Source organism: Lepidochelys kempii, chromosome 3 (genome assembly GCF_965140265.1).
Source record: "Lepidochelys kempii isolate rLepKem1 chromosome 3, rLepKem1.hap2, whole genome shotgun sequence".
In the NCBI taxonomy this organism is placed as follows: domain Eukaryota; kingdom Metazoa; phylum Chordata; order Testudines; family Cheloniidae; genus Lepidochelys; species Lepidochelys kempii.
Genome location: NC_133258.1, coordinates 38,808,888 through 38,821,341, shown reverse-complemented (window position 1 = coordinate 38,821,341; position 12,454 = coordinate 38,808,888). Strand labels below are relative to the sequence as shown.

At 42.9% G+C, this 12,454-nt stretch overlaps 1 protein-coding gene across 5 annotated transcripts in view; it reads right to left on the bottom strand.

The window, feature by feature from the left end:
• The window catches only part of SH3YL1 (SH3 and SYLF domain containing 1), a 134,333-nt gene that overhangs the window by 76,321 nt on the left and 45,558 nt on the right, over positions 1–12,454 (bottom strand). For all 5 annotated transcript variants that reach the window (XM_073336164.1, XM_073336165.1, XM_073336162.1 and 2 more), the window contains one exon: positions 8,832–8,944. In XM_073336164.1, coding sequence (XP_073192265.1) covers positions 8,832–8,944 — 113 coding nt within the window. The remainder of the gene's footprint in view (positions 1–8,831; positions 8,945–12,454) is intronic.

The following is a 12,454-nucleotide window of genomic DNA, read 5'->3' as shown; positions in this document are numbered from 1 at the left end:
CCAGCCTTTTAAGTCTCTCTTCCTATGAGAGCTCTTTTTATGCCCTTGATCATTCTTGTTGCTCTTTTCTGAACCCCTCTAGTTCTGTAGTATCCTTTTTGAGATGGGGTGACCAGTAGGGTAAACAGTATTCCAGGTGACTTGGCATTAGAATATTCTCTGTATTATTCATCATCCCATTCCTCATACAACCTAGCATCTTCTTTGCTTTTTAGACCACATTAGCTGCACATTAGGCAAAGGTCCTCACTGAGCTGTCAACAATGATGCCCATGTTCCTTTCCTGGACTAATACAGTTAATTCAGAACTCGGTTAACGTGTATGAGTAGTTTAGATTTTCTCCTTCAATATTTATTACATTTTATTTATCAACATTACATTATTTATTATTTGTATTGTAGCACTTAGCAGCCCCAGTCATGGACCAGGACCCCACTGTACCAGGCTCTGTATAGGCAAAACAAAAAGATCCGTGCCTCCAGAGGTTTACAATCTATGCATAAGACAAGAGACAACAGGTGGATACAGACAGATGGACAGAGACAAAAGAGGAGACATAATAACATTGGTCAGCACGATACAGGGTTGCAGTCTCATTTGTTTGTACAACTTTAGCTATTTGCTCTTTGAAATCCACTTTGGCCCTTTCAATTTCCCCTTGTATTTACTGCCTGCTATAATTTATGCTCCTGTATATTAGCTTTACTAGGGTCAGATTTCCAGATTTTGAAGGATTTCTGTTTGAAGAGACTCTCAAAATTTGCAGTGAAGCCATATTGGTTTACACTCCTTGCTGTACACTGTCTTTTAACAGCATGCATGTCTTCCGAGTGCTTATCTTCATTTTAGATTTCAGAGTGGTAGCTGTGTTAGTCTGTATCAGCAAAAAGAATGAGGAGTACTTGTGGCACCTTAGAGACTAAGGGTATGTCTGCACTACGGAATAAGGTCGAATTTATAGAAGTCGGTTTTTTAGAAATCGGTTTTATATATTCGAGTGTGTGTGTCCCCACAGAAAATGCTCTAAGTGCATTACTCGGCGGAGTGCTTCCACAGTACCGAGGCTAGAGTCGACTTCCGGAGCATTGCACTGTGGATAGCTATCCCACAGTTCCCGCAGTCTCCGCTGCCCATTGGAATTCTCGGTTGAGATCCCAATGCCTGATGGGGCTAAAACATTGTCGCAGGTGGTTCTGGGTACATATCGTCAGGCCCCCCCTCTCCCCTCCGTGAAAGCAAGGGCAGACAATCGTTTCGCGCCTTTTTTCCTGAGTTACCTGTGCAGACGCCATACCACGGCAAGCATGGAGCCCGCTCAGGTAACCGTCACCGTATGTCTCCTGGGTGCTGGCAGACGCGGTACGGCATTGCTACACAGTAGCAGCAATCCATTGCCTTCTGGCAGCAGACGGTGCAGTACGACTGGTAGCCATCCTCGTCGTGTCCGAGGTGCTCCTGGCCACGTCGGCTGGGAGCGCCTGGGCAGACATGGGCGCAGGGACTAAATTTGGAGTGACTTGACCAGGTCATTCTCTTTAGTCCTGCAGTCAGTCCTATTGAACCGTCTTATGGTGAGCAGGCAGGCGATACGGATTGCTAGCAGTCGTACTGTACCATCTTCTGCCGGGCAGGCAAGAGATGAGGATGGCTAGCAGTCGTACTGTACCATCTTCTGCCGAGCAGCCATTAGATGTGGATGGCATGCAGTCCTTCTGCACCATCTGCTGCCAGCCAAAGATGTAAAAGATAGATGGAGTGGATCAAAACAAGAAATAGACCAGATTTGTTTTGTACTCATTTGCCTCCTCCCCCATCTAGAGGGCTCATTCCTCTGGTCACACTGCAGTCACTCACAGAGAAGGTGCAGCGAGGTAAATCTAGCCATGTATCAATCAGAGGCCAGACTAACCTCCTTGTTCCAATAAGAACAATAACTTAGATTCACCATTTCTTATTGGAACCCTCCGTGAAGTCCTGCCTGAAATACTCCTTGATGTAAAGCCACCCCCCTTTGTTGATTTTAGCTCCCTGAAGCCAACCCTGTAAGCCGTGTCGTCAGTCGCCCCTCCCTCCGTCAGAGCAATGGCAGACAATCGTTCCGCGCCTTTTTTCTGTGCGGACGCCATACCAAGGCAAGCATGGAGGCCGCTCAGCTCACTTTGGCAATTAGGAGCACATTAAACACCACACGCATTATCCAGCAGTATATGCAGCACCAGAACCTGGCAAAGCGATACCGGGCGAGGAAGCGACGTCAGCGCGGTCACTTGAGTGATCAGGACATGGACACAGATTTCTCTGAAAGCATGGGCCCTGCCGATGCATGCATCATGGTGCTAATGGGGCAGGTTCATGCTGTGGAACGCTGATTTTGGGCTCGGGAAACAAGCACAGACTGGTGGGACCCCACAGTGTTGCAGGTCTGGGACGATTCACAGTGGCTGCGAAACTTTCGCACGCGTAAGGGCACTTTCATGGAACTTTGGGACTTGCTTGCCCCTGCCCTGAGGCGCATGAATACCAAGATGAGAGCAGCCCTCACAGTTGAGAAGCGAGTGGCAATAGCCCTGTGGAAGCTTGCAATGCCAGACAGCTACCGGTCAGTTGGGAATCAATTTGGAGTAGGCAAATCTACTGTTGGGGCTGCTGTGATGCAAAGTAGCCCACGCAATCAAAGATCTGCTGATATCAAGGGTAGTGACCCTGGGAAATGGGCAGGTCATAGTGGATGGCTTTGCTGCAATAGGATTCCCTAACTGTGGTGGGGCCATAGACGGAACCCATATCCCTATCTTGGCACCGGAGCACCAAGCTGGTGAGTACATAAACCGCAAGGGGTACTTTTCAATAGTGCTGCAAGCTCTGGTGGATCACAAGGGACGTTTCACCAACATCAACATGGGATGGCCGGGAAATGTACATGACGCTCGCATCTTCAGGAACTCTGGTCTGTTTCAAAAGCTGCAGGAAGGGACTTTATTCCCAGACCAGAAAATAACTGTTGGGGATGTTGAAATGCCTATATGTATCCTTGGGGACCCAGCCTACCCCTTAATGCCATGGCTCATGGAGCCGTACACAGGCAGCCTGGACAGTAGACAGGAGCTGTTCAACTACAGGCTGAGCAAGTGCAGAATAGTGGTAAAATGTGCATTTGGACGTTTAAAGGTGCGCTGTCGCAGTTTACTGACTCGCTTAGACCTCAGCGAAACCAATATTCCCACTGTTATTACTGCTTGCTGTGTGCTCCACAATATCTGTGAGAGTAAGGGGGAGAGGTTTATGGCGGGGTGGGAGGTTGAGACAAATCGCCTGGCTGCTGGTTACGCGCAGCCAGACACCAGGGCAGTTAGAAGAGCACAGAAAGGCGTGGTATGCATCAGAGAAGCTTTGAAAACCAGTTTCATGACTGCTTGGCTATAGTGTGAAAGTTCTGTTTGTTTCTCCTTGATGAAACCCCCCGCCCCTTGGTTCACTCTACTTCCCTGTAAGCTAACCACCCTCCCCTCCTCCTTTCAATCACCGCTTGCAAAGGCAATAAAGTCATTGTTGCTTCACATTCATGCATTCTTTATTCATTCATCACACAAATAGGGGGATGACTACCAAGGTAGCCCAGGAGGGGTGGTGGAGGAGGGAAGGAAAATGCCACACAGCACTTTAAAAGTTTACAACTTTAAAATTTATTGAATGCCAGCCTTCTTTTTTTGGGGCAATCCTCTGTGGCGGAGTGGCTGGTTGGCCGGTGGCCCCCCCCACCGCGTGCTTGGGCATCTGGGTGTGGAGGCTATGGAACTTGGGGAGGAGGGTGGTTGGTTACACAGGGGCTGTAGTGGCAGTCTGTGCTCCAGCTGCCTTTGCTGCAGCTCAACCATACACTGGAGCATACTGGTTTGGTCGTCCAGCAGCCTCAGCATTGAATCCTGCCTCCTCTCATCACGCTGCCGCCACATTTGAGTTTCAGCCCTGTCTTCAGCCCGCCACCTCTCCTCCCGGTCATTTTGTGCTTTCCTGCACTCTGACATTATTTGCCTCCACGCATTCGTCTGTGCTCTGTCAGTGTGGGAGGACAGCATGAGCTCGGAGAACATTTCATCTCGAGTGCGTTTTTTTTTTCTTTCTAATCTTCACTAGCCTCTGGGAAGGAGAAGATCCTGTGATCATTGAAACACATGCAGCTGGTGGAGAAAAAAAGGAACAGCGGTATTTAAAAAGACACATTTTATAAAACAGTGGCTACACTCTTTCAGGGTAAACCTTGCTGTTAACATTACATACATAGCACATGTGCTTTTGTTACAAGGTCGCATTTTGCCTCCCCCACCGCGTGGCTTCCCCCTCAACACTCCCCCCTCCCTGTGGCTAACAGTGGGGAACATTTCTGTTTAGCCACAGGAATGGGCTCCTCTGAGTGTCTCCTGAAGAAAAGCGTTCTATTTCAACCAGGTGACCATGAATTATATCTCACTCTCCTGAGGATACCACAGAGAGATAAAGAACGGATGTTGTTTGAACGCCAGCAAACATACACTGCAATGCTTTGTTGTACAATGATTCCCGAGTATGTGTTACTGGCCTGAAGTGTCCTACCATGAAGGACACAATAAGGCTGCCCTCCCTAGAAACCTTTTGCAAAGGCTTTGGGAGTACATCCAGGAGAGCCGCGAATGCCAGGGCAAAGTAATCTTTTCACATGCTTGCTTTTAAAACACATATAGTAGTTTAAAAGGTACACTCACCGGAGGTCCCTTCTCCGCCTGCTGGGTCCAGGAGGCAGCCTTGGGTGGGTTCAGGGGGTACTGGCTCCAGGTCCAGGGTGAGAAACAGTTCCTGGCTGTCGGGAAAACCGGTTTCTCCGCTTGCTTGCTGTGAGCTATCTACAACCTCCTCCTCCTCCTCCTCTTCTTCGTCCTCAAAACCTGCTTCCGTATTGCCTCCATCTCCATTGAAGGAGTCAAACAACACGGCTGGGGTAGTGGTGGCTGAACCCCCTAAAATGGCATGCAGCTCATCATAGAAGCGGCATGTTTGGGGCTCTGACCCGGAGCGGCCGTTCGCCTCTCTGGTTTTCTGGTAGGCTTGCCTCAGCTCCTTCAGTTTCACGCGGCACTGCTTCGGGTCCCTGTTATGGCCTCTGTCCTTCATGCCCTGGGAGATTTTGACAAAGGTTTTGGCATTTCGAAAACTGGAATGGAGTTCTGATAGCACGGATTCCTCTCCCCATACAGTGATCAGATCCCATACCTCCCGTTCGGTCCATGCTGGAGCTCTTTTGCGATTCTGGGACTCCATCATGGTCACCTCTGCTGATGAGCTCTGCATGGTCACCTGCAGCTTGCCACGCTGGCCAAACAGGAAATGAGATTCAAAAGTTCGCGGTTCTTTTCCTGTCTACCTGGCCAGTGCATCTGAGTTGAGAGTGCTGTCCAGAGTGGTCACAATGGAGCACTCTGGGATAGCTCCCGGAGGCCAATACTGTTGAATTGTGTCCACAGTACCCCAAATTCGAGCCGGCAAGGCCGATTTAAGCGCTAATCCACTTGTCAGGGGTGGAGTAAGGAAATCGATTTTAAGAGCCCTTTAAGTCGAAATAAAGGGCTTCATCGTGTGGACAGGTGGAGGTTTACATCGATTTAATGCTGCTAAATTCGACGTAAAGTCCTAGTGTAGACTAGGGCTAACAAATTTATTTTAGAGTTAGCTCAAGGTATAGCTCAAGTTTCCCCCCATAACATGACTCCCATCCACACAAAAACATCTCTAGCTCAAGACAGGTGGTGGTTTAAACTTGAGCTAGCTGCTCTGTCAGGAGGTGAAAGTTGAAGCTCATGTGCTACTGCTGCTCAAGCTAGTAATGCAGTGGCAATGCAACAGCTGAAGCCACAACAACTCATCAGGTGTTAGTCCATTCCCTCTGCTAATCTAGTCACTTTGTATAGCTCAAGTGTGTTGCTTCAGAAGGCAAGTCTGCATATGTGGTGGCATTTAAAGTACAGACACTGAACACCCCAGCTAGCATGGGTATAAATATCAATGTTGATGGCGAGGCATGACTTACGCAGGTAGAGTAGAGTGCCCTACATATGTAAACACACAGAATACATACCCTACATGTTCTTTACATGTCCATGCAGTGCCTCCCATGTCTACACTGCTCTTTTTAGTGGTGAAACAGCAGGGAAAGAAGGAACTCAGATGAACAAACTTGATTTAACTGTTGTAGTGAAGATAATCGGAGACTCTTATTGTATTTTTAGTACCATTCATGCCACCTCTAGGAATTTTTCTTCCTTTACTTTTAGGTTTAGGGCCTTTTTGACTAACATTCTCATTTCATTTAAATCTCCCTTTCTAATGATAAGTGTCACTATGACTTTATGGTGCCCTACTTACACTTTGGATGTTGAACCTAATTTTGTCATGGTCATTATAGCTCAGTGTCTCAGCGAATGTCACTACTTGAATTAGCTCCTGTGTATTACTTACAATTAAGTCAAAAATTGTTCCTCTTTCATGTTCAGCAAGTAGTTGTTCCAAGAAACAACTAGCTAAGGCGTTCAGACATTTTCTCTCAACTTTGTCCTGTTGTGTCATTTTATATCGGGATCATTGAAAATCCTCCATTACCATCATTTTGTTAGATTTTGGCTGCCTCATTGATCTTACTCAACATTCTGCACACTCTGTTTCATTCTTGATCCAGAGACTGTAGTATAGCCCTACTAATATACACAATCTTTAATCTCAGGTTTTGTATCCATTCTACTGGGTGGTTCCCTCCACTCAGAATTTTCATCTGGCTAAATTCAATGGAATCCTTTAGAAACAGTGCTACTATCCTACTTCTATGGACTAGTCTATCTTTCCGGTATAGTTTGTAACCCAGGTATTATTGTATACCATTGTTTTGTTTTGTTGTCGTTTCACCAAGGTTCAATAATGTCTATTACATAAAGGTCCTAGTACACTGGAAGGCATTCTAGTTCACTTATTTCTGATTTTAAACTTCTTCAATTTGTATATTGTAGATGCCTTTGTGTTACAGACTAAAAGGAGTAATTCCAAAGCAAATATAGCCAATGTCAAGGCTATCACCAGCAGGAGAGTGAATTTGTGTGGGGGGGTGGAGGGTGAGAAAACCTGGATTTGTGCTGGAAATGGCCCACCTGATGATCACTTTAGATAAGCTATTACCAGCTGGACAATGGGGTGGGAGGAGGTATTTTTTCATATTCTCTGTGTATATATAAAGTCTGCTGCAGTTTCCACGGCATACATCTGATGAAGTGAGCTGTAGCTCACGAAAGCTCATGCTCAAATAAATTGGTTAGTCTCTAAGGTGCCACAAGTACTCCTTTTCTTTTTGCGAATACAGACTAACATGGCTGTTACTCTGAAACCTGTTGTTTAAAAGGACACTTAAAGCACTTACTGGTATTAAAAAGTGCTCTGTAACAGACTTTTAAGGATCCCAAAAAAACTCTACTATCCTTTCTCTTTGGTAAATTCTTTTCACTTTTATACTGCAAAATAAAATAAAATTGATTTTAAAAATACAACTTACGGTATACAATGACTTGCTATAATAAATCTTTTTGTATCAGCATCATCACTTCATGCCAGTACAGTTCTCAGAACATTGTATTACAAAGCTGTGAAATGTATATTACACAACCTCTGCACAGAGACGTTTAAAAAAAAAAAAGGCCAGAAAATGTTTTTTTCCATGGAAAAAAGTGACTTTTTTGTGAAACATCTGCGTGAAAACCGAAACATTTTTTAAATTGGAAATGCTGCAGTGGTGTCTCATAGGAGCTGTAGTTCAAGTGCTTCATACTCTCACTCTCTTCTATAGGTTGGGTTCCCTGGCTGGACTCCAACCCTCATGATGCAGCACTCTCTCCCCTCTTTGGGGGCGGTGCATTATGGGAGTCTCAAGGCTGTGGTACATTATGAGAAATGACATCCAGCTGGGGAATCTGGCCCAAAGAGGAGAATGGGGACTTGAAGCAACAGAACTACAACTTCCATGAGACAGCAAAGCATAACTGAATCAAAGTTTTTTAGTTTGGCCCCATTTTTTTCAGTTTATGGTTTTTTCTTTTTTTTTTTTTGGACCAAAAATCTGTGGAAAGCAGACACTTTTCATGAAAATCATTTAATCAATACCCAATTTTCTGTCAAAAAATAGGTTTGACAGAAATTTTTTGACTTCTTTAAAACAGTCAAACAATTGGCCAACCCAAACAAATGACCACACCAGAATAAAAATTAGAATATTCCCCACAGTCATTTCTCTCAAGCAAAAGACTGAGTGAAAAAGAGGAGTCTTAAGCTGGCCCAAGGTTAACAAATTTGGGGTCCGATAGACCAACAAGGTAATCTAATCTTAGAACTCAGGGCCCTCCACTAAGAACTTCCTTTACTAGTTCCCAGATGTTCAAATCTAGGGCCTTTGTGAACCTACCTTTCTCAATCATACATAGAAAGAGGCAATCAATTCTTCTTTCCACCTACAAACAATCTCCATTTAAGCTAGACTGAACTTCTATTAGCTTCCTCTTTCCCATTGCTTTTTGTAGGTCTGGTTGAGAGAAAGACAAGAACTGACCGAGACTGCACAATCTGTATCTAATTAAAGTGGCATAATACTATGAAGACAACACTGGCCAAGTGAACGATAGGTTTTCCACAAAATTATTGAGCAGATTGTTAGAATAAACTAAATAAAACTTGCAAGTATATTTTAAATAGGATTATGGAAGTACTTTTTTGTTAATACATACGTTTAAAACACGTTACTTGAATTTTATATTTTAATGCTACTCACCTCCCCAAAGGCCCAATTGCCACTGTAAAATTTCCTCCAAGTGTAAGATTGCCACCTTTTGCAAAAGCTTCAACTGCTCTTTCATGGTTCAGTATTACTACTAAATCCGACACCTAGAAATCAAGTAAAAAACAACTATATTTGCTTGAAACAAATATTTGAAAGTTCATCTATCTCAAGAAGGAAAGAACACAAACATGCAAACCTGTAGATCAGCAAAAACACAAGAGTATATAAACCATGAAGTTAGCCAACTTCAAGATATCCTCCCACTGAAAAATTAGACTAAGAAACTGAGCATTTTTATTACTCTTAATCATTTAAGTATTGTGGCAACATGGCCAAGGATGCAGCTAGAGGGTTTTGTTGTTGTTGCTGTTCTCTCTCTCTCTCCTCTTTGTCTACCATTCACCTGTCCTGAAAGAAGGAAGCAACAAGAAAAAAAGTCATCGAGGAAAATACTTAGGATTACAGTTTCCTACATCAATGGAAACCCATTTTCTGGCCACAGCAAGCTGAATTATGATGCTTTACCAATTAAATGTTACACCTGTCTGACACTGATTGCAGGAAAGATAATGGAGCAGCTGATACAGGACTTGATTAATAAAGAATTAAAAGAAGGAACTATAATTAATGCCACTCAACATGGGTCTATGAAAAATAGTTCCATTCAAACAAACTTGATATCTTTTTTGGTTGAGATTACAAGTTTGGTTGATAAAGGTAATAATGTTCATAAAATATATTTAGATTTCTGAAAGACATTTGACTTGGCATTGTACAACATTATGATTAAAAATTAGAACAATACAAGATTAACACATTAAATGGATTAAAAGCTGCCTAACTGATAGACCTCATAATGTAATGGTAAACAGGGAATCAGTATCAAGATGGTGTGTTTCTAGTGGGGTCCCACTGGGATCAGTTCTTGGCTCTATGCTACTTAACAATTTTATCAGTAACCTGGAAGAAAACCTGAAATCATCACTGATAAAGTTTGCAGATGACACTGTGACGTTATTTGATTAAAAAATGACTATATTTTAGCTCACTGTTGCAACCACTGTTAAATATTTGCAACAAATCTTGTACAAAGGTTGTCAAGTAAGGTGTCTATGGAGAGGTTATGATTTGCTGAATATGATTATGCTATTTGTATGCATGTATCATTCTTGTATTTGTAGTTGAGAGTATTGGCTCTACACCTGGATTTCAAATGTTTGTTCCTGGGGTAATGCCCACAAAGTATCTAGCCTGTACATCTTGAAGGGACTATTCAAATTAAGTGGCTAATCAAGGAGCATTTAACTCACAATGGAAGACCTCCCATCTACCCTGAATGGACTTTTACTGTGACTAAGTGGAACCATGCATGGACATGTGAATTGCCCGGGTGACTCCAAACACCATCTTGTCACTTGTGATTTTCCACTAGCTGTGCTGAGGGCTTTGTTTGAAACAGTGGGTTTCCCTCCACATGGCAGAAGCTATAAAAGGCCCTGGAAACACTTCCATTTTGCCTCTTTCCTACTCCAGCCTCTGGACTATGGACCTATACTAATGGGAGCATTCTAACCAAGGGATCGAGGACCTTCCAATGATTTGGAAGCAACCAGAGGCTTGACTTAAGCCAGCAGTTTATTCCATCACTGCTACAAGCCTGACCTAAGAACTTTTCAATTGTTGTATGTATTTGATTCCTTTCACCAATTTTAACTCTCACCTTTCTTTCTTTTTTATAAATAAACCTTCAGATTTTAGATACTAAAGGATTGGCATCAGCATGATTTTTAGGTAAGATCTGAGTTATATATTAACCTGGGTGTGTGCCTGGTCCTTTGGGATCAGAAGAACCTTTTATTTTATTAAATTGTTTTTAAAGGACCACTCATCTCTAAGTCTAGTACTTGAGGCACCTTAGAGACTAACAAATTTATTTGAGCATAAGCTTTCGTGAGCTACAGCTCACTTCAAGCTTATGCTCAAATAAATTTGTTAGTTAGTCTCCAAGGTGCCACAAGTACTCCTTTTCTTTTTGCGAACACAGACTAACACAGCTGCTACTATGAAATCTAAGTCTAGTGTTTTTGGTGGGGATACAAGGACTGGAGTGCCTAAGGAAACTGCTTTTCTGATTTCTTATTAGTCAGTATGGTGAAACAGAAGTTTACTTTTGTTGCCTGGATTGGTATATCTTAAGGAAGAATGACCACAGCATTTTGGGGTGTATCTGCCCTATTTCTCAGCAGTTTGCCCTGAATTTCATATTCTCAGTTGTGACCCACAAAGGGATGGTTACAGACGCAAAAACTGGGGGAGTCGTAAAAAATGAAGAGGACAGGTCATTGGTACAAAGAGATCTGTATTGCTTGGTAAATTGGGGACAAGCAAATAATGTTGACTTTAATATGGTTAAATAAAAATGTATGCATCTAGGAACAAAGAATGTAGGCCATACTTGCATAATAGGGACTCTACCCTGGGAAGCAGTGACTCTGAAAAAGATTGGGAGTTGTGATGATGACCAGTTGAATATGAGCTCCCAGTATGATCTGGTGGCCAAAAGAGCTAATGAGATCCTTGGATGCATAAACAGAGGAAGTCCAAGTAGAAGCAGAGAGGTTATTTTACTGCTATATTTAGCACTGGGGCAACTGCTGCTGTTATAATGTGTGCCATTCTGGTGCCCACAATTGAAGAAAATGGTAGAAAACTGGTGAAGGGTCAGAAAACAGCCACAAGAATCATTAAAGGATTAGAAAACCTGCCTTATAGTGACAGCCACGAGGAGTTCAATCTCTTTAGTTTACAAAGGAGTGACTTGATCACAGTTCATAAGTTCCTACATGGGGAACAAATATTTAACAATAGGCCTTTCCATCTTGCAGAAAAAAAGTATATCATGATCCAGTGGCAGAAAGTTGAATCTAGACAAATTCAGCCTGTAAATAAAGGTGTATGTTTTTAACAATTAGAGTAATTAACTACTGGAATAATTTACCCAGGGTCCTGGTGGACTCTCCCGTATGCACAAATTTTAAATCAAGATAGGACATTTTTTCTAAAAGATGTGCTCTAGGAATTATTTGGGGAAGTTCTATGGCCAGCGTTATACAGGAGGTCAGACTAGATGATCACAATGGTCTCTTTGGCCTGGGAATCCTCCTGTAATTTTTTTCTAAGTAATATCAATAGGAAGCATTATAGGAAAAGAAAATGTGTCTAAAACCCAGGCCTGGTTCTAACAGGATGATTTAGACTGGAAAAACTACAAGGCAAACAGTTTAATAAGAAGAGCTAAATAAATTTAATTATTTTTTTTAGGAAAAAAATGGTGGAAAGGTCCTATACTGGGTCTGGGTCCTAAACAGCAATATCATTATGTTTCCAAATTTTACAAATCTGTTTTATAACAAATCGGAGTACATAGCTTTAGTGGCCAGGCAGACTGCTCTTAGCTCCAAAAATGTTGCTATGCGTCTCTGTTTCTGGTTAATAAGCTTCCCAGAAGATTTCGTGGAAATATGGGTTCTGTAACTCCAGTAGGCTGGCATCCATTGTTACCTCTAAATGAGGTTGGTGTGTTAAGCAGCCATTCATTTGACTCATTGGATATC